Source organism: Marmota marmota, unplaced genomic scaffold (genome assembly GCF_001458135.2).
Source record: "Marmota marmota marmota unplaced genomic scaffold, marMar, whole genome shotgun sequence".
Classification (NCBI taxonomy): domain Eukaryota; kingdom Metazoa; phylum Chordata; class Mammalia; order Rodentia; family Sciuridae; genus Marmota; species Marmota marmota.
The window spans coordinates 44,032,449-44,060,058 of record NW_026000229.1 but is presented as its reverse complement, the minus strand read 5'-3'; the positions used below and the strand labels follow the sequence as shown (position 1 = coordinate 44,060,058).

The 27,610-nt window shown below is 39.9% G+C and overlaps 1 protein-coding gene across 1 annotated transcript in view; it reads right to left on the bottom strand.

Moving 5' to 3' along the window:
• Ryr3 (ryanodine receptor 3) overlaps positions 1–27,610 on the bottom strand; it is a 356,005-nt gene that overhangs the window by 280,817 nt on the left and 47,578 nt on the right. Inside the window, exons 4-7 of the mRNA XM_015480130.2 lie at positions 10,141–10,215; positions 7,861–7,939; positions 2,944–3,056; positions 1,947–2,046 (exon numbers count right to left, since the gene is read on the bottom strand). Of these exons, the coding sequence (XP_015335616.2) occupies positions 1,947–2,046; positions 2,944–3,056; positions 7,861–7,939; positions 10,141–10,215 (367 nt within the window). The remainder of the gene's footprint in view (positions 1–1,946; positions 2,047–2,943; positions 3,057–7,860; positions 7,940–10,140; positions 10,216–27,610) is intronic.

Below are 27,610 nucleotides of genomic sequence, written 5' to 3'. Positions count from 1 at the left end.
TCTGAGCCTTAATTCAAAGGACATACAAGCAGGAGCGAGTCCCCAGTCTGAGCATGCTTTGCACAAAAAAGAAAAAAAGAAGGGTTTGTTATTCCCCTGAATTAAAAATACAACACCCCCTACCACCCAATTCTCCAGGCTACTCTGTTCTCAGGAGACACATGGACTTAATATGCTCAATGTCTGATTCAGAATTTTAAGTCATATAATTAGATCACTTGGGGGGGGCTGTCATGAACTATTTTGGGTGCTGGATTACAGTAATGAGAAATCATGCCAGAGGTTGGGGGAAAAGGGTGTTATCAGTGCATCTGGTACAGTGACAGTGTAATACTTGTCAGCTCAGGGTTTTTTGTTTTAATCTAGGCAAGGATTTCTTTGAACTTTAAAAAAATATACAGAAGACTTTTTCCAATATTCCTATATCTTGTTGTACTAATATTTCCAGCTATATGTTTTTGCATTAAAAATAATTCATAAGGGAATTCTTAATTAATTTTATTTAGAAAATTAGCTCTCTCAGGGATCAAGTTCTTGATTAAACCCTCCCTCATCTCCTGAGGGTGAGGCCACTCCCTTTTAGGAGTTCATCATTAACAGTTTGTGGGCTCCTTCAATCAGCCCTATTCACCAGAGAAAACTGCAAGAGCTGGTTTAGGTTTTCTTAACTAAAACATGGTACCACCGTCAGGAAAGACACATAATGAGGAGGATTGCTAACGCTCCTGAGGGATGAAGGGCATTTCTCAGTAGTGGATGCTCCAAGGGCATTTTCTGCAGAGCTGAATGGCACAAGTGATGAGCTACCCAGATTACCTCACCACAAAGGCACTCAACACTTCTATGAGGACCTTTTTGACATGATTTGCAAATGCTGCTTCATTAATCTCTATAAGCCCTCTGTTGAGACTGAGAGAATTTTATTCCTATACTGATAATGAAAAACTTAACATAGGATTGAGTCAAAACTTTGCAGGGGAAGATTGAAACCTGGGGTTTCTCCTGACTGGAAAAGGAAGGTTGAGAATAGACTTAAGTTGGTGGGTTAACTCCAGCATCCAGAAAGGGGGCTGAATGCACCCTGCCTTTTCACTGTTTTCCACATGTTTCCAAAGAGTTAAGAACTTGTCATTTCCCAGTTATGCAGCTTAGCTATGATGCCATCTAAAACTGGGGTATCACCTTGACAACTCTTATTTTTCTATTTTCAAACACAGCACTGATGGGCACTCCCAGTTTGAAACTTAGTAGGCTAAGGAAGAAAAATAGGGTTAAAGTCTGTGATATAACTATTTTTAAATATTCTGATCTTGCTGTAAAGTGCCAGAATGAAATGCAATAACCCACAGGTCATTCACATTTTATTATTCTGCTCAGCTCTGGTATTAACTACAAGTGAGCCAAGGCTAGTATGTTTATTACATAACCTGCAAGGTACATTGACTGCCTGGCTCAGGAAAGTAGGATACGAGAGCAAAGTGATATGATGTTATTTCCAAGGAAAAAATAACATACTGAGAAATATTCACTGATTTTTAAATGGTCTTCCATAAGTTAAAGCAAATAACCAAAAACAGTTTTACTGCAGAGGAAGTTGTAAAGTATCACCTTCTTGGCAAAAGATCACTTCTAAAATAGAAGTTGCTGAGGTCTGTCTACCTGTAACTCATAACCATATATAAAAATGAAGATGTGGTGATTCAAGTCTGAATGCATACAGTGCTAAGCTAATGGTGGATTGAAAAATAAAGTCGGGATGCTCATGTAATCAGAAGGAAAGAAAAAAATCCATACAGATATCAGATAAATAAATTTATGTGAACTAAAACCATGCTACCTGTATACGAAGACATTCTGGTGGGAGCTGGGAAATAAAAAATGTCAATATATGCACACAAGAGAGATTGGCAGGCTCAGAGCTGACTGCATACACAAAAAAAGCACACCTTCTTCGATGCTACTTCCTGAGCACGTAGGATGTACATTCCAGAGTGTTTGCATGAAGGAGGCATCCACTTGTATGTTACCATTTGATATCGAGAGATGCTGCAGCAGAAACAGAAATGAAACACTCTTTAAATCACCAGTCTAGTCCTGTCAGAGTAGCTCACCTACAATTTCAAGGATTAAATTAAACAGCCTGTCTGTTATCTGTTTTTTTCTACATAGCCTGTAGGAAATTTCTCCACCCAATCTAGAAGCAGCTTCAAAGTGGGATACTTTCTTTGGGGAAGAGGAAGTATTCAGCCTCAGAGGTGGCAGACAAGTTGACTTTATCCCCTCAGCTGGATCCCTGATTCAACACGAAGTCACAAAATGTCTATTCTCTGTAGGATAAGGAAACTCACAGATGGGAAAAAGAACTCCGGCATGTGGACAAGGCAAAGCGAAATCTGATAGGGTTGACTATGAAAAACTGTTGAGAAGCTTAAAACTTCTCTTTAGGCATCCCCATCCTCCACAAGGGGGCTGGTGTCAGCGATGTCTGCCTGGTTCTCATCCCCAGCTGCGAGATCTCACCTGCATCTTCCACTTCTGCAGCACCCCGGGCTCTAACACATTTTAAATTTTCATTCTTTCTCCAACGAATGCTATTTTCCTGTATGACATTCTTTTTGATTTGTTCTCTACTGGGCAAAAGCTAAACCATGTGGTAAAATCATAGCCACGTTAACTCATGTCACGTTAACTCATGTGTGAATAATGCCTGGGACATGTTGGCAGAGTTTGCTGGACATAACACTAGAAACTCAAAGGGTAACTAACAGCTGAGTTCCAGGCCCCACGAGCACCTGGTATGGGAGAGAAGTTTCCATTTCCCAAGTGTAATGTGAAGAGGCATCTTATCCTGCTCAACATGCTGAGGATCAATTTTCCTTGGCTTTCTACTCCTAAAGGGAAAAATTCCGGAATTGAAAAGCAGCTGTTGAACGAGGTACTTACGAGGTATCTTTCAGAGGACACACTGACGAGGATTAGGTCATCGCCAATTCGAACCTTCTCTCCCTCTGACCTTTGTTTGGAAGCAGGATGTATGGTCCACCAACAGGCTTCTCCTATGTGAAGGCTCCTGAGTTAGTTGTTGCTTCCTGGAGGGCAGGGTCTCTCATTCTGTCCCTCACTCTCCTTCCTCCTGATAACAACCCTCAAACTCTCTCTTCCCCTACCTCAGACTTAAATTTCCATTAACCTGTAACCATTCCAGCTGGCCTCACATATTCCTTGATTACACCTATCTTTCATGTCCAGAATGACAAGGTGTGGCAAAGAGTATTGGAGATCAGGCGTCATAGAAGTTAGAGTGTTTTCAAAGCATATAGAAAAACGCTTTCCCTTTTAAATCCAAGAATTTATTTCACTGGTATACTACACACTTAGACACTTTTATCTTTGCCCCCCACCTTTTATGAAATACTATTAAAACATTAGAAAAGTTTTTTTTTTNAGGGTAGCCAAACTATTTAAGATAAAAAATACTGTGGGCCGAGGATCTCCCACAAAAGGCCCAGGTCTCTGCCACACTACAAGAGCGAGGCTCAGAAGATGTCAAGCCACAGTCGGCTTCCAGGCAACTTCTGCTGTCTTTACCTGAACAGGAGGGAAGATCACGGATCACCAGAAACCTGAGCCAAGTCCCCAATACAAAATGACAGGAACAAAGCAGAAAGGGGGCAAGGCTGGAGGAAATAAAGAAAAAAAAGAACTTTATAAAATCTTACAATTAATAATATCAGAGAGGTAAGAGGAAAGCTCTGCTTTTCTCTGAAGAACCCCTTTAGAGAAAAATAAAATACCCTTCGATCCTGAAAAAAAGAAAATAGGAAAAAAAAAAAAGGATTACAAGTGGAAAAATTCTTCCAGAAAGAAAAACAGATTAGAAATAGGAGCAAAAAGAGAATTAGAAAATCCATCTAGAGGAATTTCAGAAAGCAAGAACAGAGGAAAGTAACAAAGAAATATTATTATTAAAATTTTTCCATTGCTGAAAGATAATCATTTCCAAACAAATTGAAAGGACCTATGAAGTCTCTCATGTAATGAAGAATAGAGACCTACACCAAGGTCCATTCCTGTGAAACAGGAACAAGACACACTGTGCAATTACTAACACCAGGGTGAAAAGATCTAAGCATTGAGGAAAGAAAAAAATAGTTACATACCAAGCATCAGGAATCAGAATGTAGACTTCTCAACAGCCAGACCTTAAGCTAGAAGAAAGCCTTCAGGAAGATGAGGAGAAATTTTTTCTCCAATGCACAAAATTAAACTAAACTATGAAGTGCTTATGAAGTTATAATTAAGAAATGTTCGGACAACAATTATCTCCCCAACGGACCTTTGCTATAAAAGCTACTGAGCAGCATGCTTCACCAAGGTGAAGTGGTCAGCCAAGAAAGGAAAAACCCACAAGATTCAGGAAACATAGAAAGAGGCAAAGGGAAGGCCCTGAATGATGGTGGATATTTCTAAGAAGATGAAACTGACAGAGGGATAATATAATTGAGTTTAATGAGGGGAGAGTTTCAGTTCTGTGGGAACATTTGGAAATGAAAAAAATGACTGGGTAACCAAAACTTGACAAATAGGCAACTGACTACTGGTAAATCAAAAATTAGTAAAATAAAATAAACATGATCTTAGCATATTACGTGGCTTATTTCAAATAAAAGTGACAAATATGACAATGTAAAGGGTTAACGTGGATTTGTTCATTAGATAAAAATAGATGTAAATACATTGGGAGTGTGGAGAGAGACGATAGAGAAGAATAGAATGAATATGAGTTAATTTTTATCAGAACATCAATAGATAACACCTAATCTAAAAAGAATAATAAAATAGCAGTGTATACACATCTATCAAAAATGGGAATAATACTGAAGGAGCTGAAAGTAGGTACCCCAGATATGAACAGTTCAGAGCAGGGAGCTCAGGAGGGTAGGAGACTGATGTTTATGATAAGCTTCAATTTCTCTCTTTAAACTATGCATAGGTATTACTTTAAGTTTAAACTCATGGGATATTTGAAGGGGAAAATGATGTGTATCCTTTATGTACTCTGTGGACCATGGGAGGGCATCAGGCATGAGGTAAGCCCTGAGCAGGCATGCTTGTGAAGGGAAGAGTGCTCTGGAACTCAGGGAGAGAGCTGTTCCTTGAATCAAGAGGATGAGCCCATCACTGGCCCTAGAATACATACCAGCACTTTAAGTGTGTGTGATATATATATTTTTAAAAACAGATTTCTTTCCAAGTCTAGATTCTAAAGTTATGACTAAATCCTTAAAAGAATAAAACAATAATAATAAAACACTTTAACAGGAGAACAGGAAGAATTAAGTAAAATCAAGGGTAAATTTATCATCAGTTCTGTTTGGAATTAATTACCCAGTGTGTAGTGGGATAAGAGCTTCCAAAATGTTCAAACCTCCATCCCCATCCCCCAAACTTTCTCCTCTCACATTTTCCTGGAGATTCCCCTCAAACAATAAGCAGTCTACTTATTCACAACTCTGAAGACTTTTCTCTGTCTAAAGTGCATTCATAGGATCATCCAGTCAGAAACCAGGATCCCACCCTGTTGGATTGCACATGAGTCTCCTCCTATGATGAGGAGATCCCTGTCATGGCTGCATGTGCTTCTCTTTCTTCTTCACAAATACCAGGCCACCCTTATTTAAAGAGAATATGAAATGGGTTGTGGAGAGCCAGGTGAAATAAAAGTAAACTACTTTAGGCCTAAAATTTTCACAAAGACCCAGCTAAGAACCCCTGTTTCTTGCCACATCTCATCAGCTGACTTGATCTTGACATAATCTTGATCACATGTTTGCCTAGTCTGTCACAATTCCCACCAAGTCTGATTTCAGGAACTCTGAAAAAAGTACCCAAAAGAGTAATATTCTCTGCTGTTATTTTTTTTCCTCCATTTTTATTGAAGGCTCTAGTAGTTAATACAGAATCCCTGATCACATAACTAGAAAGTGTTATTTTTCAATTTCTTCCCAACTTTCATGAAGTATAAAGTCATTTTACTGATGTAAATAGAATGACCATATATGACTTTTCCAATTATAAGCTCCAAGATTGACAGTGGGTTTATATAGAGAGGCCAACTCATATTCAGAGAGAGGCACTTCACTCATTTGGCAATTTTCAGCAACAGTTGACAACACCTTAGAGGAAATTATATTTTAAGAAAAACACTTTAGGTGAAAATAAAGAAACACCAAATAAAAATTCAAATATAATCTTATGTTCAAGGGGAAAAAAAAAACTCATAATGGGAAGAAGCAGCCTAGTCTTCTGCTTTGTTCAAAAAGGAGAAGAGGGGATAGGGAGAAAGGTGCTCTCCTAGGGCACTCTTAGGACCCCACTGTGCCAATACACAGAAACAATAGCTAAAGATGGTTTAGATATTAGGGTTTTTTTTTTTTTTGACAACCTATGAAGTGAAACAATGTGTATCCTTTATAAGCTGGCCCAATGTTAGAGTAACAACACAGACTTTTGTCCTTCTTTGGCTACCCAACATGGGAAGCCCCTCCCTATTTTGGGAAAATGTCATGATATTCAAGACTGTATTCAAATTAGACGTACTTAGAGTTTGCCCTCTGCTGTGGTTCTTCCCTGGCCTGTCCTTTTCTGGCATTCCAATTTCCAAGTCGGGAGTTCCAGCTTTAGTGATTGTTCTACCAAATATTCTATATATCTGAATAAATTCTTATTTGGTTCGAGTTAACCCGAATCAGTTTCTGTTTGCAACTGAGAATCCTGGTTAGCAATAACCTAACCTCTAAATGGAGCAGGAATTCCATACTGACCTTGACAGATGGTGAGATCGGCTATGAATATTCCCAGCCATAGAGAGCACATTATACCCCTAGGTTAGCTGTTCCTCTGCAGTATCATCCTGGTCACCACCTTACTTAGAAGCTACATTTTGACTATCAATATTTTTGATTGCTTCAGGAAAAAAAAAGAAAAAGCCAGAGAATCCCCAAATTTATGATATATACCATTATTAAAAGACAAATGGAATGGAATTGAATCATATGATAATTTTCTTTTTACTACTCTATTCTCTTTTAAACTAGTTCTATCTGAAAAAAAAATCAATGTAGAACTAGTGAAACTAACACTTTTCTAATATTTGTCACATCTCAATTATTTATGTTTTTCTTTTCACTGTATTTACTTTTATGGTGAGCAACACTGGTTTTCTACTTAAAGGAATAATAAAATTTTGGCCTATAAAATTTTAAGTGGGAAAGTAAATTTAAAGAAAAATATGAAGTAAAAGATACTAAAGGGAACACACTGGAACGGCAGAATTGGCTGACTAACAGCTGGAAAACTGCTTTAGAAATAGCTTGGTCACTGCAGAATAAAAGGGCCTGCCCCTTTAACCTGGACGTTATCCTTTATTACGTAAACTGTTATTATGCTGCCTTTATTTTTTTCTTAGCAGTTATTCAGTTACATTGGTTCTTATCAGGAATGATAGCTCTTACTTTAAGTATCAAACCCTAAAGACTAGTTTTTCTCTGAGACTCAAAGCACTTGTGGTTAAAGCCTTATTTTCTTCTTCACGCTTAGTTTCTATGTTTCCATACACTTCACACATTCTTTATTTTTATTTGGTGCAAAGGATCAAGTCCAGTGACTCACCTGTGTGAGACAAGTACTCTACCCCTGAGCTATAACCCCAGCCCCTCACATATTCTTTCTTTAGTGCTTCATTTTCTAAAATTTTTCCAAACCTGTTTCTTGACCTGATTGGTTTGGAATCCCAAGTGAGTAAGTGAAAGCTTTTAGTATAAAACCCCACAGGGCAGGAGCTCAGGGATGGTGACTTACCTGTGGCTTGCTCCTGTAGACCTACATCAAAGGCAAGCTTATCTGTCTGGGATCTTGATGTCGTCAAACAAGTTAGATACTGCAAAACAAGAGCAGATGCTAGTGAAGTCAGACTCTTCTATAGGGTCTTGGTACCCCATCATTAGCTAGCTCCTGAGAAATGGGCTCATCTATCTTGCCTGTTGGAAGGTTAAATGGTACAATGCTTTGGGGAAATACTTCTATAATAAATTTAAAGCCTCAAAGAGGCTGTTATTTGATGCTCTCTTGATTAACATACAGAACTATGTTACAGAAATAAATTTGAAATATGTTTTAGTTCAATGAAATGCTGGAAATTTTAAATTGGGAACAACATAAATGGAACATAAATGATCAAGAATAATGGAAAGTTAGATAAACTGTAGTACTTCAATTTTATGGAATATTATGTTGTTAATAGTATTTATCAAGAATGTGTAAAAGCATGGAACTTTGTTTACAATACCCTGAGCTACAAAGTCATATACAAAATTATACTTTATATAGTTAATGTGTACAAAATTTAAATGTTTACAACTAGACTAAAAGGAAATTACATCAGGTTAATGAAAGTTGTGTTTAGATAGTGGGGGTTGGGGAGTGGGAACCACATACAATTCCCTTCTTTTATTTATTTTTCAGTTTGTCAAATTTTCTATGAGTTTAAAAATTTCTCAAAACAACATTTACACTTTTTTTCTGATTATAAACATGTACAGATAAAAGTTGAAAGATGATTTTTAAAGTAGCTTATTAAAGGAAAGGAAGCCATGGCCATTTCCTGCCTTCCTCATGGTGGCACAGCAACACACCTTGGAAATGGTGCAGGAGGTAGATGCTCACTAGGGACGTGCTTCCTGCACTATACTTCTAGTTTGCTACAAAAAGGTGGAAAATCATTGCAATGTACAGAGTCATATTTCACAAGCTTTATTCCCAGAACTAATCTTCAAAGGAACTACCAGTGCAGAGCCTGTGTTAACTGTGAGTGGAATTTTTTTTTAAAGGAGTAAACTTAATGATAAATAGTATAAGTCTTCCTTTCCCTACCAGCGTTTTAGCTTGAGTTTTTGAAGCCATGATAAATGTGTAGTTTGAAGTTTGCTAAACCTATTTAGGTAGGAAAAAGAGAGGTGTTAGGTTTTTATTTAACCCTATGAATAAGAATAGATTCTAAAAGAGCAATCACCTTTCAATGCTAGAGACAGCAGGGTAAATTTCCCTACTATTAAAAGGTCTCCAGCTACAATGGCTATTTTTTGTTTGTTTGTTTCAGCTTTGCCAGAAGGACAAATGGATGTTCAGGTCAACTTCTTACCAGTGCCCAGAAAAAAAGAATGCAGCAATAAATAAATTATTTAAGAGGCAGTTGCTGATCCTGTGACAACTGCATAGTTCAAGCTTTGAGTTGAGCTTTGCATCATGCTGCAGGTGGAAATGTGTGAAATAAAGTCTTGAATTAATGTGTCAGCTTTTCACTAGGGCTAGAGAAAGAAGACAAATCTCCCTTATCTTGCTAGCAAGTGAGCATAATACACTCAGGAACTGAGAGTAAATGTTATTGGAGTTGGCCCATATTATACCTGATTGAGATCATAATATTCTTAACCATTCCTGCAAGAGATCTATAATAGCTATACTTCAAAAGTCATATTTATTAAAAATTTGCAAGTTTTTTCCCAAGTAACACCAAGTTATCTCCATTCTGGGTATTTGGGTTCTAAATCCCTGATTAGTTATATCCTGACCAGCTCTCTGTGATGGGCTGCCTTTTCCCTTATCTTCCTTCTTCCTCTGGATTAACATAATACCTTCAATTTCTTCCAGAATTGAAGGCCTTGAACATCATCCCATTTCTTTTAGCTCAGTAAAAGAGGGAAAATGTCATAGAAATCCATCCAACTGGTTTTTCTTCTATGCTGGTTATCCTCGTATACTCAAGAACTTAGTTACTACATGGTTCATTTGATCAGTCATTAATTCAACAATTATTTATCTGTATGATCAGGCAGTGTACTTGGTTGGATTGGGCTCAGTGAAGAAAACAACAATAACACATGTCTGTCTTCCTTATGGAGCGGGTATGTATCAGATATTAAGAAAACACAAAACATAATCAAAAAATTGAGGAAGACAATAATGTACTATAGTTGTTTATATATCAACTTGTTCCTAATGTTAATTTGGAGTAACTGGTTTCTTCCCTTCATCTTTTCCCTCCTCCTTGAGTGGTGAAAGCCGACAAACAGATGAGCTTACCATTCCGCTGAAAGAGTGCCTCAGGAGGATTGCATGACCATAGAGCAGGGTCCTGTGGCCACCCCCTTGTGCTGCCTGTGGGAATGAGGAGGAAAATATCAGCATGGACCAGATGTGGCTTCTCTGACAGCAAAGCAACACAAAAATTTTGAGAGAGAGAGACTCCGAGAAAAAGACTTATTACAAGGGCTCCCAAGGAGTTCATTCCAGAAGCATGTGTCGGGCTGATGGGTGGAAGAAGGCTTGTGACCACAGCCATGCAACATCCTTGGGAAAGAACACAGGGACCACACCTCTTCTCAGAAATGGCCTCAGCCCAGGATCAGCAGATACCCAGAGCTGTTCTACCAGAGAAGCACAGGAATGAGAGAGGTGCTACATACCTTTCTTAGAAACTTCTCAGAAGCCTTCAGAGTGAGAGAGAGAAACAAATGTGATGTGACTACAGCCTAGTGACAGGAGAGTGGCTGGCTGGCAGGAGCTCACTCATGCACGCACATTCTGCATCTTGCAGTCTTTTTTCCCTTCCAGGCACCTGTGCCTTCTACCCACTCACTTAAATGGGTCCTTTTAAACAGATATCACCAACGAGGGATGGCTCTGAAATCCAGGACTTTAAAAGGTAACTAGTTAAGCAGAAACGGACACTCTGGTTGATGCGTCTGAGTGCCTTCTCTGCATCACCAGGCAGCTCCACTGTAGACATGTGCTCAGTGGCTCCCAAAGAGTGAAGAGAGGTGAGAAAAAGAAAAAGCCATTGGTGTCTGTTTCTTACTTTCTCTTTTAATCTGACTCACTCGTAGTTATCCTGAACTGAATAGTATATGAGACAAAACTATAATTTATTCTAATTACAGCTAACTAGGCAGCTTGGAAAGCCGAAATCCGCAGGAAAATCTAGAATATTTTGCCATTACACTTCTCATCTCTTACCTCTCTGGCCAACCTGACCCAGTCCAAAGTTTTTGATCAGACAACCCTTTTAGGAGGGCTCTGCCTTCCCCAAACTTACACAGAGAATCCAAAGCCGGAGACAAAAATTATCAACAGAAATTTCAACACTGTCTTTTTATAGGCCAAGGCCATCTTTTCTGCAGCCCCTTTATTTAGTTCTGCAGCCTAGAAGCCTGGCTGTTGGAGATGCTGTCCTGTCTGGAGGGTTCCCTCCAGTCACAATAATGAGCATTGTGGAGGAGGGGAATCAGACAGCAGGGAGACATGGTGGATGTCTGGCTAAGTCCTTGAGTAATTCTATTTCAACTCTACGTGGATTAGCAGAATCACTCTGTCAAAGAGATGATTTTTCATGTCATACAATGAGCCTAAAGAGGAGAAAAAAGATAAACGTGGTACCATGTTCCAAAAAAGCTGATAACTAAATATAAAAGCAGCTGTGCTTTTTTTTTCCCCACAGCAATGGAGATATTTAAAATGTTCTTCAGACTTTAATACTTTGTAGGAATTTCAGTGCTCTTCACAGTATTTCCAAGTTTCTTGAAATCATTTGCAATAACTTCAGTTTCTGTATTTACAAATGTGTCAACACCTTACATTAAAATTAGACATACTAAATAATTTTCACATCTTGTCAGTCTAAGCAAAATTGTCCCCACACGCTTATATTCTTACAAGTTAACTGATGTATCCTTATAGGTTCCCGAAGGCTTATATTGTGGGCGCATACTCTCAAACCAGACCTATGTCTTAAACCGAACCAACTAAATTACATTTCCTGTTATTAATCCTGGGTTACGTGGTCCTCCCATTCTTCTGTGTTCCTATTAGCTCTTTAATCATAAGAAGTCAAGAGTTGTTGACCCCAAAAAGCAGCTCTGAAGAACTTGAGTTCCTCTCTTTCTCTGGTACTACTGGAAACTTCTCTGAGTCCTCAGGACCCTCCTTATGGTGCTACCAGACAAGCAGAGGAACTCAAATACCCCCTACCCCCGGGATTGAATGAGAAGTCACTGTGCAGAACCCTGGAGCCTTCAGATGTCAGGTCCTCCCTCCTCTAAGACAATGGTCCTGAGATGCTGGTCCTTAGATCCTTTTAGGCTCCTGAAGGCTTTTATTGTGGGCGCATACTCCCAAACCAGACCTATGTCTTAAACTGAACCAACTAAATTAGACTTCCTGTTATTAACCCTGGGTTATGTGGTCCTTAGAATCATCTGGACCCCACTCTGCAGTGTTTGCTCCCACAAACAGGGATGGGGCCTGATAATTTCCATTTCTAACAAGGTCTGGATGACACTGATGTCCCTGGAACAGGGACATTTTGAGAACCACTGCCTTTAATGGAACAATCATTCTTCAGTGCTGTAAGAGCCAGGGAATTTTCCCTACAGAGCCTTTGATCATCAGCATGCTATTGCTATCATAGAACATGCGATGCACATCAGGTGCTTTACAGACTACCACAGCTCATCAAGGTGGGAGTGATCTCCCCCACTTTACATGTCAGGAATATGATGCTAAAAGGGAGTAAGTAGCTTGCCTTATATATCAAGCTGATGCGTCAGGGGGATATACGAACGTGGGCTTTTCTGGCTCTGCTCTTTATGTTCGTTTGCCCACTGTGTGTAAAGTGAATGTACACAGCACAGGAAGAACAGGACAGAAGCCACTTCCTCAGTTCCTTCATGGAGTGAGAGAAGCTGAAAGAGCTGGGACTTAATGAGCTTTAAGCAGACACAGGGCTGTTCTAAGTGGTATCCACGAATCACCTCATTTTATCTTCTTAATTAATGCTGCAAAATGACTATGGTAATCATCTCCATTTTACATCTATACAAACTGTGGCTTAAAGAGGTAAAGTGACTTGCTCAAAGTCATACAGGTTTCAAGTGCAGAGTTGGGACTCAACAAAGCAAGGGCACCAAATCATATGCTACCATGTCTCCTTTTCTGTAGTTTGGTAGGATTAAAGATAAGAATGATGTAAAAAAAAATTGTAGTACAAATATAAACAGTGTGCCCATTAAGAGAGAGAAATCATATGGCTAGAACAGCCTCGGAAGGTAAAAAGGGTGCCCTCAGGAAGAGCTTCATTGGGAGGGTAGACCACCACAGACTGCTGGTATGAACTGATGGGAAGAAAGGATCCCACACAGGTGAGGGCCTGGGAGTGGAAGCTATGATTCACACATGGGAAGTCTCAGATCATTCACTGGTTAGCGCTGGGGTTGGTGAATGGAAGCAGCTGGCGACAGCTGTTGTAGGGTGGTGAGGTTATGCAGTGCTAAGATCAACTGGTCCAGCAGTGTGGGGTAGGCTATCTCTGTTCAATGGCTAAGGGACACAGATAGGTTTTTGAAAGGATGGTGTCATGATCAAAGGAACTCAGACTAAAAAATAGTGGATTAATGGAGGAGTCAAGCTCAGAGTAGAAAGGATAATTTTCTCCTTTGGTTTCCATGGCAACATTAGGAGGGGTGAATATACCTAAAATTTTGAGGTCTGCCTTTACTTCCTCTTTGCACTCATATCCCACACTCAATCCAAAGCAACTTTTAATGCCATCTTCAAGATATGCTCTGTGTCTAACCAGCTGGTACCCAGATGCTACCAGTGTAGTCATCTCAGGTTTCACCTGAACAATCATAGTGGCCTCCCACTGTGCTCCCTGCTCTGCCTTTCCTCTGGGTATGATGCAAGCTAACAGGGAAGCCAGAGTCACTCTTTTAAACCTGTCAACCACATCACATTACTTTCTTGCTCAAAACCCCCTCGTGGCTTCCAATGCCACTTAGAAGTAATAAAGTTCTCCCTAAGACCCTGCATGAGGAGTTGGCAAGTTCTTTAAGAGGCCAGGCAGCAAGTACTTTAGACTCTGTGGGCCACATACAATCACTGTAATATAGTTCTCTCTCACTTCTAGAAATTTAAAGCCATTCTTAACCTGGAGAGTGTATGTAAACAGACTGTAAGCTGGATTTGGCTGGCTGGCTGTAATTTGCTGAATGTTACCCTCCATGATCTGGTTCCTTTACACTTCTCTGACTTCACCTACAAGTTTCATGCTCCCCATAACTCCTGCTCCAGACATACTGGTCTTCCTCTATATTGTAGACAAATATGCTCCTTCCAGAGGGCCTCTGCATACGTGTTTCCCTCTGCCTAGGATGCTCTTCTCTCAATAATCTCATAACTAGTTTCCATCCTTTATTCATTTCCATGCTCAGCTATCTCATTAAAGAATTCTTCTCTGATCACTCTTTGTAAAAAAAAAAAAGTTACTCTATCATGATTTTCTGCTTTATTATTTCTCATGACATTATTAGTAGCTGACATGAATTCATGTTATTTTTGATAGCTATGTACCTTCTCTTGCCCTAGAATATCAGCTTCATGACATTGACAGAGCAGAGGACATGGCATTTTTTATCAGTGGCTGGTACATAGGAGACGCACATTAAATATTCCCTAAATGAATGAATGAATAATTGGAAGATGTGGTCCTTTTGTCTCCATTTTGCAGATAGGAAAGTTAGTTGTGGACAATTTAAGAAACTTCCTATGGTTGGCATATAAGCAGGGAGTTTGGATTTGAACTTGAGGCTAACTACAAATTCTAGTAACTGTTCACTATTGAAGACCAACTATGGAATAATATTTTAGGAAAGATACATGGAAGATTATATGCATCCATTCATGTGAGGAGATCCAGACCTTAAGATATAAACTTTCCTGGGATGGTGATCCTATCCCTGCTATGAGTGATCTTGTCTGTCATTATTGGAAGAAGGAGAACATTTGATACAACTTCACAGGATAGGGGCTGGTTAAGAAAAAACTGGCAAAAGTCCCTGATGCCATGCACAGAGGAAAAATGTTCCATTAGGTCATTAATTCAATCATTTCACCTGTAATTTCAAGATTAATTTCTAACACTGACGTTTCTTTTTGTAGTTTCCAGAGGACACTGCCTCCCAGTAAGGTCAACCAGATATAGCAACTGAGGAGGGGGTAACTCAACTTCTATCCAGCCACATAAATGCTTCAAGACTTGTTAGATCGCTAAGCTGTATCATTTTATGATCTAGAAACTAAATTCCATTTAGGAGTCCTAGGCTCTAAGAAACATTCCAGGGCTCCAGGAAGGTTCCTTGCTATATATAATATAACCCACCAAGCTTCAGGGGCTGTGTTTCTTGGAGGTCTTACAGGAAGGCTATGATGTCATTTTCTGGATGTGCATGCATGTCCTATAATTCTCTTTTCTCATCCTACTTCTGTTCCACTCTTTGGCCATCAAAGAAAGGAAGTCCTTCTACAAGGTCACATAACATGGACGGAACATGATGGCAGCCCTTTAGATTGCCCAGGTTTCCATGTCTTTTCGTGCAAGTGACAATAATGAAATAATGAAAGATTCCACTCATGATTTCTACTACTAGAAAACAGATTTTTAGGTATTTACTTAGGTGAGAGGAGTCTTTAAAAGGAAACCAAAATCATTATTGTATAAAATTTGATTCAATGAAATGAAAAGGTATATTTGTTACTGAAAGAGGATATTAATATTTGTAAATGCTTATTCTCTAAAACTTCACTTATAGCTTTACTGTAGTTTTAAATAAAATTCAAATAGGGTATTTTGGAATTCAACTGTGATTAAAACTAATTTGGAAATATAAACAGTAATAAATTTTTATTCTAAGAAGAACTGAGTTTTAAGAAGTGACATGAAGCAAAATTAATTCACTCTGGTATGGATTCAGCTGTTAAACAGATTTGACCATATGAAAATGTAGCATTTGATAAACCAGATTTTCAGTACAACAATGGGAAGCTAGTATTATTAGGCACATGTCTCTGATGTGTGGATAGCAAATCAGAAAAGCATTCAGTAAGAGCTACAGGAAACATAAGAAGATAAGAACATAGATTCTGCGTGGATAAGAAAATTAAATATTTCATTTTAAAATTGAATTCCAGAACAACCAGCCTGTAATAAAATAGTCTATATTCCATACAGACCTAATACTTATCCATGCTTTAAAATAACAAGTGCATTCACAGGAAATAAAAGAAATACGATTGTGCCTAAATTACTGAACTTCAGAACAATGGAAACGCCAACATTTAGTAGGCTACAGAAAGACTATCGCTATGACAAAGAGTTAATATCTCATTGAAATGTAGGAAAACACCAAGGCTCGAATAAACCAGAAGGCAAAGATATGAATGATTCATATCAGAATAAAATTAAAACATATGGAAAAAACTTAATCTCTTTCCATAATGAAAGGACTGACAATTAAAGGAACTTGGATATATCATTTCACATCTATGAAATTTGCACAAACGGAGGGAAAATGCTGTTGCAGTTGCAGTTTAGCTGATATGGTCCTGTGCAAGGTGGCACTGAGTACATCTCTTCTGCAAGGCAATATAGCAATATATAAAAAGAGCCATAAAGGAGTCTATAACCTCTGCTGGAGTCATTCTACTTCTGGGAATAACTCAAGAGAAGCAGGAATATATGCACACAGTTGCAATAAGAGCATTATAATGAGTGCAACAAAACAAAAACCTGAAAAGAACCTAAAATCCAAAAGAGATTTTAGTAAATTATGGGGCTTCTTTAGGATGTTCTATTCTGCAACCATTAAAGGCTGCAATTACAGAGGCTATGTGGAAATGGAAAAATGCTTATGACATGTCACTGAAAAAAGCAGAATACAAAATACCTTCAATTATTCCATGTATATACACAAAGATGATAAGGAAACCTATAAAAATGAAATAGCTACTTGGTTGGCTGCAGAACTATTGGGCTTTATCCTTCTCTAAGTTTTTCCTTACCATTAGTACTGTATCATAATTTCAATAAAAAGTGTACCGTGGGGGGAGGGGGAGAACATACTGCATGGGGTTAAAAAAATGGAGCTATAGAAGGATTTTTGTCTATTCATTAAATTTTCAGTTGCTCAAGTGTGCAGTTAAGTTGCTAGGATCCTTAGTAAAATATTTGGCCCACCTCAATGGCAGACCAAAATGCATTTTTAGCATGAGTGCTTTTAGAAACTGACTCCTAGAATCTAGTCTTACCTTGATATGACATGGAAACCCCAGAGAGTCAGCCTTTTTTATTCAAGACACCTCCAAGTCCCTCTTTTAGCTCCATGAGGCTCAGCTCCAGATTCCATAGGAAAAAAAAATCTCTCACCACAAGGATTCATACTTGTGTTTCAAACCCACTGGAGTCTCTGATTGCTGTGGACTCCTCATTTTGGATCACAATCTTGAAGCTCAGAACTTGGTTGTCCACCATTCTATGTTAACCAAGGCTGCCTCACCCAGCCAGTGGATGCCTGTACTTATTTCAGGCTGGAGGACCACCCCTTTCTGGCCAAACTACCAAGACCCCGCTCAAGCAACTTTACTTTTTATGAGGGGTGGACAGATAAGGCTGTACAATAACTGTCTCACTCAGATACCAGAAGCACTGATGGACATGTTTCAAACAGGTCTTGGATTATAACTACCTGGTAACAAAGAAGATATTTCCTCCTCAATGAAAGTAAAAAAGGGACCTCATTGTAGTACAGTGGAACTCAGAAACCCTATTTTAAGGATAGGAGGGGCACAGGCACAGATAGGTTCATAATTAGAGGGCAGAGCCAGCAAATAAAATAACAGGATTTCAATAGGTCCATCACAGCCACCCTGACTCCCTGTAATTTGGTGTGAAACCCCAAAGAGTCCAATGCAAGACACGTAACTTACTTCTTCAACACCACTCCCTTTTTATTTGGATCAGACATTCCACTCCTCAACTAGGCAGCTGCCAAAGCCTGCTTTTCCTGAGCTGGGCAGAGATGCCTCTAACTCCCTGAGGCTCCCCATGGATAAAAATGCTGCAAAAGTAGGAAGTATTGTTGTTTTGACACCTTGATTTTCTACTGGCAATATTGGGGTAATATGAGCCTAAAATCAACAGTCGAAGGTGCCTGAGCCACCGGTTATAGAAACCTGCATGAAGGAACCCCCCAAAGACTTCCCCTGTCTTATGAAAGCCTTCAAATGAATGTGGGGCACTCAAGCAAGGCAGCCCAGGCCCTTCAGGCAGGGCTGTCACATTCCCTGCATATTTTGCAGGCCTTTTGGGATACTGTGAAAAACCAAAATCATAAGAGAATTTTACTGAAGTTCAGAAAAAAGGAGGAAGGGGTAGCATCTGACAGCCCCAGTGTCCCAAATTCAGTGTCCATGCGGTCTTACCTGGCAAGTCAGCTGTTGGTTTCCTAAAAAGGTAGGCCCAAATGTCAGTGGCTAAGAGCCCAACAGGCCACCCCTCACCCTTCAAGAAAGAGTGACAACATCTGATGGCAGAAAGACCTTCAGCAGTCCCTGACTGCAGGGAGCCCCACCTCCTACACCTACCATATCCCTCACATCACAGCATGGAAGGAAAAATACTGTAAAAGCCATGCCCAGACAGCCTATTCTCCTGTTTCTTTCAATTTTTAAGTATACACACTGCTAATAAAAAGGGAAAACATAAACAAGACCAGACAACCTCCCTCACCCTGAATGCCAAACTTATCATTCCTGTGGTTTATAATTTACTGAATCTAGCCATCCCTCCTTCTTGGAAGTGCTAGAATGAGTTCTCTTGGATGAGAAGGCTGTGCAATCTCCTTTTTGTTCATGTCATTAATTTCACAGCTACACGGAAGTATTTCAGGACAACAAGTTGAAAGGCCGGAGCCTAATTTAAGAAACTGTGAATTCTGGGTCATGAGCATCATTTGCGGCAAAAACCCACATGGCAATGAGATAGTCTCTTCTAGAAAAATACCTACTTGTTTTTAATTTGCAAAGAAAGGTCTGACCCCTTAGGTAAGTCAAATCTAAGAGGGCTCAGGTGAGCTGGGGACCAGAGAGTAGCTGTGATTGTGACACAGAGTTGATACTTATGGCACTTGAAGCCACAAGAAGGAAGAGCCTCTGGGTGCTGCACACTTAAATTATGATTGCAGGGCTGAAGACAACAGGGATCTCCTGCCTTTCAAGTTTTCAAAAATAAAGAGTTTTGGGCTTAGAGTAGCTCAGTGGTACAGTATTTGTTTAGCATTCATGAGACTTTGGGTTCAATCTTCTGCATGTATACACACACACACAGACACACACACCACAGTTTTTGACCCATGAAAATGTATGTAGACTTGTGCAGCCATTCTTCCATCCTATGTCCCATTTTACTATAGTTGTGGAACAAATTAAATGACTCTGAAGTCCCTAATAGACCTGGGATTTTCAGATACTTCATGTGAAGGAGGTGGATGAGCACTTTCCACTGAGGGCCAACAGTGACTTGAGATGCCTCTAAATTGGGCCTGGGGTCATCTAGAATGCATCAGTGATTTCCCTTGGGCATAGGTACCACAGGAAAGTTAGACAAAGAAGCAGATTTGACACACATTTCTTATTATGATGTCTTTTAAAAATCAACAGGAGAGATTTGTCCTGGTGCTAATGACATTTAGACCGATGACAAGTATACTTTGGAAAAAAGTAAGGCAATTCTTTTCCTCTGAATTTTTTTCCTCTCCCATAGCTAACAGATGGATTTCTAAGAGTTGGACATTTCCAATTGCATTCTTTACAGAAAAGGACTCCGTAAGCAAAATTTGTTTTTCACTTTTCTGGTTTTTATATGAAGCACCCATTCTCCTTAGCATTCATCAGATCTCTGATGGACCAACGGCCACAGAGGGTCAAGACCAATGACCTGGCCTCATTACTTTTTACTAAATGTAATAATGTACATGAATATTTCCTACAAAGAGTTTAACATTTGAAAAGTCAGATCACCTTGATATGACAAAATAAACACTAACTCTACTCTGTTAAAAAAAAAAATCACTGTTCATTCTGGGGATTTAAAGTTAAAGGAGAGTAAGCTTTTATCATATAATCCCTGCTAAGTCTTACTGTGTGTAAACAAATCTACCTGTGTGGGCTTTAAAGTAGAAGGTGAAATTGATTATAGTCTGTTTCCCTCTCTTCTTCATTTCTTAAACCTACAGATTTTTCCCCTCCCACCTGGATGTTCTGTACCACTGTCTCTCCATTTTCTTCATCTTTATCTCTGTTGTCCTCATCCCAACTATGATTATGTTGCATGTACATGGATTCATCCTGTTCTCTCTACATTCATATAGAAAGCCCAAGGCCAAGTTTATATTCCTAGGCAGAACAGCTTGATTTCCCCCTTGAAGTGTATGCAATGGTCTGGGGTAGAGAAGCTGATGCTCAAGGGCTCTGTGTACATGTGGATCTGTGGGTGGAGAGGAAAACAGGTCTTCCTGATACTCTGTATCTGTCCCTGGACCAGGATCACTAGAGGAACTTTAAAAATGAAAGAAAAACAAGAAAAGTGCAAAACAGAATGCTGGGCTACCTTTCCAAGACTCTGATTTGTTGGTCTGTGTTGGGACCTGGGCTCTCTGCAAATTCTGATGCACATCCAGGCTTGACAGCCTCCCCTTCTGGGACTTTCACAGCTACACTGGACCCTGCACCTCAGCAATCATAGTAATACACTGATTGCTGAGGTGCAGGGTCCAGTTGTAGTCCAGCAAGTACTCCTCTGCTCTCAGAGGCATCTTCTGCACCCATAATTTACTTTCCTTTTAATATTTCTCCAGAATTCCCACAGAAGCAAAGAACAAATATGATCACTTCCCCTTGACCTTGACAACTGTAGGGCTGATGTTCAACTCTCTCAATGCTGCTACCATACGCCTGTGAAGATAGAAAGACATAAATCCCTCCCACAAAATCTATGTGTGGTGAGGACTCCCAACAACTCCAGCTTGACACAGAAAGAGGTCCAGACCCACCTTGATCATCATCATCCACCCATCCTCACAATAACTGATGATCACCTGGACCCTTCATGAGCTGCCTTGAAGGCAGTGGGGACCTCTGTCCTCACCTACCTGGACTCTACAGGACCTGGGAAGAGATGGAGTTAATGGCAAATACACAGAAGTTTGGGGGACAAGGACTGGCACTGTGCCTACTCACTGCTTGGTCACATACCCCCCTGGAATGGGTCACCTCTGATCTTCTGTCCTCACTCTGATTTCTATGACTTGCAGGTCCCTTTCAGGGTGCACCTTGGTAATCTGCATTCTTATTTACACTGTCTCACTTTCCTTTCTGCAGGTCTAGCATCACTCAGAGTTGTGAACGTGTAGCACGGGTGCAGTCAGACACGGCTGCATTCAAAAGCCCACCTTTCAGAGTCCTGGCTCAGGTCCAAGTGTTTGCCCACTGCTAGCTCTTTCAAATAAAAAAGGTAGGTTTTTTTGTTGTTTTGTTTTGTTTTGTTTTTCTTCTAAAGCCTCCTCTGCCGATTGGTGAATGGAAGCTGGGACTTGAACAGAGCAAGCCTCACCTGATCTATTTTCTCCCCTTTGTGCAAGGAGCAAATTTATCACACTGACATTGGGAGAGTAACCTACTGGGCTGACAGCAAAACCTGACTTCCCCTGAGCCACAGGACACCCTGGCAAGGGAAGAAAGCATATTAAAAGGAGCACCCACAGAGCACCTGTGAGAGCAAGAGGAGGGCTAACGCTAAAGTGCTGAGTATGGGTTACAATGTGGGGAAAACAATTCCTACAAAATTAATAAAACTCAAACTACTCGTGTTCATGTTCGTCTTCTCCAATGGATGGGGGGAAATAAGCCAATCATTTTCCAGGGGCCTTGGTGTGGACATCACTGATGTCATGCGAGGACATGGTATAGAACACTGCAGTATCTCTGCTCTCCCCATGGGCAGGGATCTCTGGCAACAGGGAGTGCTCCTCAGAAGCACTTCTTCTGAAGAAGCAAGTAAGTTATCTGAGGGAAGCAGTTTGTGATGGTCCTCAGGGATGAAAGCCTGAGGGGAGACAGACAGACTGACAGGAGCCAGAGAAGTTTGTACCATCCCTAGAAAGCCACCACTGTCAATATCTACATATGCAGATATCATAGGATTCAAGGAAGACAATCTTCAAGACGCTAGAAAACTGCCATGAAACCAGAGATTGGAAAGGACACAGCGTGCTTTTAAAAATGAATGAGCAGAGAAAGAGCAGCACAGTTCGATACAGCTGTGGACCACAGGAACACTGTTGCCTCGGAGAGCAAAACGGCTGAGTAAGCTTTCATATGTAAGTAAGGCAGGGGAAAAGGGAGAGGTTAGAAGCACATTGGAGTCATCATTGTGAAGGTTAAATTCATGTTCTTCATAAAAATAAAGTCTTGTTCTGTCACGAGGGTGATTTAAGTTGCTTCTCTTCTGGTGTCGCACTAGTATCTCCTCCAATCTCATGCCGGACTGGTCATGGCAGGAGCAGTGAAATATACATCCCCAATGCCAGAATTTATTCTCTAATATTAGTCTCTGTAAAATGGAACCAGGGATACTAAAGAGTTGTCCGATTTCATGTCTTGTGGCTGAAAAATTCAGATAGGCCTGGGTCACCCTTATTACTCAAAGACATCAGTGGTAATGTTATAAAAGGTTAATGACGCTCCCTTGGCTCAAACAGGGAGGGTCTGAGCATCCAGGAGAAAATGATGCCTGTATTTTGTAACATATTATAAGAGAGATGTGATTCCAAGATGATAGTGAAGCAGGGGTGTGATGGCACATGGCATGAAGTGGCCACTATAATGCACCTGTGAATTTCCAGTATAAACTTACAGCAGGATAATTTGGTTCAAATTATGATAGTAGTGAATTTGTAAATCACTAGATGACTATAAAATAAGGTCATAAATTAGGCTATTCAGAATGTGGGGTAATGTAGTGGGTTTTTGACATCAATTTCATTATCATAGTGATACAGGTTATCTCTTGTTAGTGGTCACTTTTATTTTTTTAAGTCAGTCTGTAAGATTACAGATCTCTCTGGGAGAGAATTCTGGCAAGACCTCCTTGGTTACAAACTGGATGGTCTAAAGCCAGCTGGAATGAGCTTCAGGAGCTCTGTGAACAGTAGGGGTGGCCTATTATCTGACTCAGCATCCTCCTTCTTGGGAGCCCACTGGGATTTGTCACAAAAAAATTGGATTTGGCCAGAGATATTTTCCTAGATCAAGTTTGTGCATACAAAACAGATCTTATAGCTATGGGTCTTTTGCTTTGAAGGGATACACGTATGTATACATGTTAAAAACAGGATCCTCTCTAAAGGTAGACGTACCTGTTTTGTGATAGAACCTGAGGATAAACTAAAGTAGTCCCTACTGAATGAAACATAGGGTCGTGTGAAATATGGAGCTCTCTTGATTATTTTGGCATGTTTTATAAGATACAGCAATTAGAGCATTCTTCAGAAGAAGGGATTGAAGAAACTGACTTAAAAATAGTTCAGTGTAACAAATCTAAATAATAGAAGCTTTTTTTCTTCTGTTAGGATTACATTTCAGTGGCGGAATACAGTAAGTAAAATAAAAAGGGTAGATATACATAGGTTCCTCTTTTACACAGGGATGCATTGGAAATACTTGCCTATCCAAATGTTGAGTGATATAAACCATGCATTAGAAAGAAAAAAAACAATACCAAAGGATGTAAAGACCGTTAGAATTAAGTTACTATATTTAGAAAAATGTACATGTCAATGAGTCCATAATTATGGATCGACAGACAAATGGGGGAAAGAGACTGACAGAACTCGAGAATGCTCTCAATTCCTGTAAACACAAAAATTTAGATGAGACACAAAACTAGTTGGAATTGTATCTATTTGGATCAGAGATTTAACACCATGAACTTAAATTCCCCTTTGCCCTGGGAACAGGTCAATCTAATAAAGGATTGCAATTGAAGTGAGAAGAGTTAGAGGTGAGGTAACCACAATCTAGGTAGCTTTATGTGGGGAGAGAGAGAGCAAGGCGTTCAGAAGGGATCTGTGCCACAGGAAAAGACTGAGGCAATAAGAGGGGGGATTGGAGCTTTGCATAATGGGTTAACAGGGAGTCTGGGAATTCTGTTTCCTGCGCTGACTTGGACTGAAATGAGCTGATAAATCATGACTTGTATCCCTGTTGCTTCACCTACCCTATGCATTCAAGAGGTCGCCTGGAAGGAACAATGAACTGGGAGACAGCAGTTGTTCATTCTCCCAGCAACCAGGGTCAACTGTCTAGGGTCACAGAAATGTAGCTTCTGCTGCTTAGACTGCTCCCAGGCCCTTGGCATCTGTTCAGGGAGTTAGGTCTTCCTGGGTAGGATGCTGAGATGAACATAAAGTCAAGACTCCCATAAAATTGACAACCCTGAGCAGAGCAAGAGGTTCTGAAATGCTATCTCGTTAAAAGTTCAACTCCCCTCTTTTTCAAATGTAGGAAATCCATAGGTTTTAACTCATGTAGAAACATGTTCTAACCCATTTTAAGGCAGAGGGGTTATGAATTTGAGATATATGCTGCTTCAGATTGTTATTTCCAACATGTGTGTTAATTCTAAAGTTGTACCAGGGTTTGCAAATAGTCTCTTTACCAAAATGGCATGGGAAATTCCCCAGAGAAGACAGAGGTTAAGTTGCCAGGGTACTGAAGTATGTGGACACAATACTACAGAGCACTGGGGGGAATATGTCTCTTTCTCCTCTGTGGCTGTGTTCTCAATCGGAAATGTAGAGTATGATGTTCAGTTTCAGAGGTTTGGCACCATAGCTCTCTCTGCATGATTGACTGAAGATGCCTCAGTAATTACAAGTTGGTCACCTACACCCATTGAAAATGTGGAGGCTCTTGCACCCTAGCATTTATTTCTGAAAATTTCTAAAACCAAATCACAATTTTAGAAAATAAACAACTGTAAAGATACAAAAAAGTAATGCATTCAGCTTACCATTCTACTATCTCATCAAAGACTTGAAAACAAAAAAAATTTTTTTAAAGTTTCACTACAAATTTCCACCCCAGCCCAGAGGAGCCAGACTCAGGGGAGTTGCCCAAGATGAAGCATCCTCTAAAGCACCTTCCCCAAAGGTTGCTCTGTGGAGGAAAACTCTGTGTTGATAGCCTCACTTACATAGGAACAGCTCTCACTTCCTTCTTTGGGACAACATTCTAGCTCTTCTGCCTATCTCACTTCACCTTCTCAAAGCAGATGAGCAGCACCAATGGCATGAGGGCCGCCTGGCCTCCAGCTGCACGTCATTAGTGGAATGGAAGCAGGTGACTACTGTAAACATGCTATTGTCAATGCATGTTTCTCTCCATAATAAGAAAAGAAGGGGCATCACTAGAGCCCCTAAGACTTAGAGCACCTCTCCCCTTCCATCACAGAGATAAGATCCATTGTTGTCCACAAAATAACTACAACCAACAAGGGCATCGACTCTCTGGCTTTTACAAAGGGGAAAAAAAAAATTAAAGCAACAACTCGTAAGTCAAAGCATAAGTCTAATACTTGGGCAAAACCATTTAGCACATGGAATTCATGCGCTCTATACAATAGGTTTATAAGTTTCATGAGTTTAAGAACCAGTAAAATTTCAATTACTGGAGAAAAGCTAATAATTAGCATAGTAAGGGCATCCAAAAAAGCAAATTGTCACCGACATTATTGCCATAATATCTGAAATGAAAATAACTTTATAACCATAAAACTGTTTAAGTACTAAAAAGGGCACAGTCTAGCATCATAGAAATCCTTTTTTTTTTTTTTAAAGCAAAGCTTTCCGTTTATAAAGTTAACTTAATAAATTGAATTTCCTGGTGTTTGGAGAGCCTTTCATCAGAGTTAGTGGCTATTAAATATCTGTCCCAGATACAGTGTGTAAGCCAAGAGCCCACATTTTACAGATGGGGACAACAAGGTCCAGAGAGTGGCTACAGGAAGGCCAGAATGGCCAACCCTACCTAGTGGAGCACTTTCCTCCCTCACACCAGAGCAACACTTTAGGGCCATCAACAAAGCAAAGCACCTTCTACATCTCTACTCTCAGCAGGAGCCCCAGCTCAGCCACAGGAAACACCAGGTAAAAACAAAAGCATTTTGTCTCCAGTTTCCCCCCTCCTTTGCAGGTGACCATTCCAGCCCTCTGCCGAGCAGGGGTCATTTTGACCCCATGGGTCTCCTCAATCTTCCTGCCTTTATTCCTGCTTTCTTTTCATTGGTTCAACTTCATCCTCTGAGATCCTTGCATTCTAAGACCAAACAGTGGGAATCAGGGATTCTCTGGTGCCAGTTTTTCTTCACTGAAACATCAAAATTGGTGCTTTTAATAATCTTTCACAAAATGGAAATAAGTTGTCGTTTTTTCTAGTTCATTTACTTCTCTCTACCAATACATAATTTAAACTCTGGTAGCTATTAAAAGTGAATTATACGATCAAAGAAAATATCTAATAAATAAACCGAAGGACTTCAATTCTCTCAGGAGTTCTTGAATTCTAAAATTCCAAATGTGCATTATTTCTTGGGTCAGGGGAGGGTACCAGGGATTGAACCCAGGGACACTTAATCACTGAGCTACATTCTCAGCTCTTTTTTAATTTTGAGACAGGATCTCACTAAGTTGCTTAGGGTTTTGCTAAGTTGCCAAAGCTGGCTTTGAACTTGTGATCCTCCTGCCTGAGCCTCCTCAGCTAGCTTACAGACATGCACCACTACGCCTGGCCCAAATGTGTATTACTTTTAAAAAGGCAAGCAAGTGTGTTAAAACAAAAGGTTTCCCTTAAATGCAGATATCTTACAATTTAGGATTGAAACATACTCCTAAAATTGCAGCTGAAGTACATTTTTACAATCCATCTCTGCCCTTGCCCTCTGATCAGGCATTTCTCTAAAAAATTTCAGGGAAATATCTCATTAAAACAACCCCTTAAAAAATATAGGTATATCCACATTGTATGTCCCAGAGAATGCTTAGACATACAGATCCCTCCATGACCCTCTAAGAAACTTTAATGAAGATGTTTAAATTTTTTGCAATTAAAATACAAAAACCAAACACCTTCAGTCCACCCTGGGGAAAAAGCTCAAGCTTTCTAAGATGACGGAAGTCACTATGACACAACTATTCTAACAGAGCATTTCGACATCACAGCAAGAATGTAAAGAACTCCAGAGTGTGTGTAACATTAGCAAAGCTAAATGTTATCACACTTGCAAAACCACATCAGGGTTACACAGGCACACTGCTCTTCAGCATGAGGTGCCAACTTCTGAACAAGCCAGCTTCACCAAAGAAAAGACAACTGTACTAAAGCTGCAGCATGATATGCAGGAAATGGAAGATTCAAGAGCATCTGGAACTTTAAAATTTCATTCTGTGGGCTCTTCTGTTTGAAAATGCTTCTAGGAGGACATGAAGAAATGTAAAAAGCTAGTTAACCTTCATGGTTGTTCTGAATTGTGGACAGGAACATTCGATTATTCTGCTGGTTCACTTTGGGGGTATTGTACGAAAAATAATAAAAAAATATCCAACTAGCT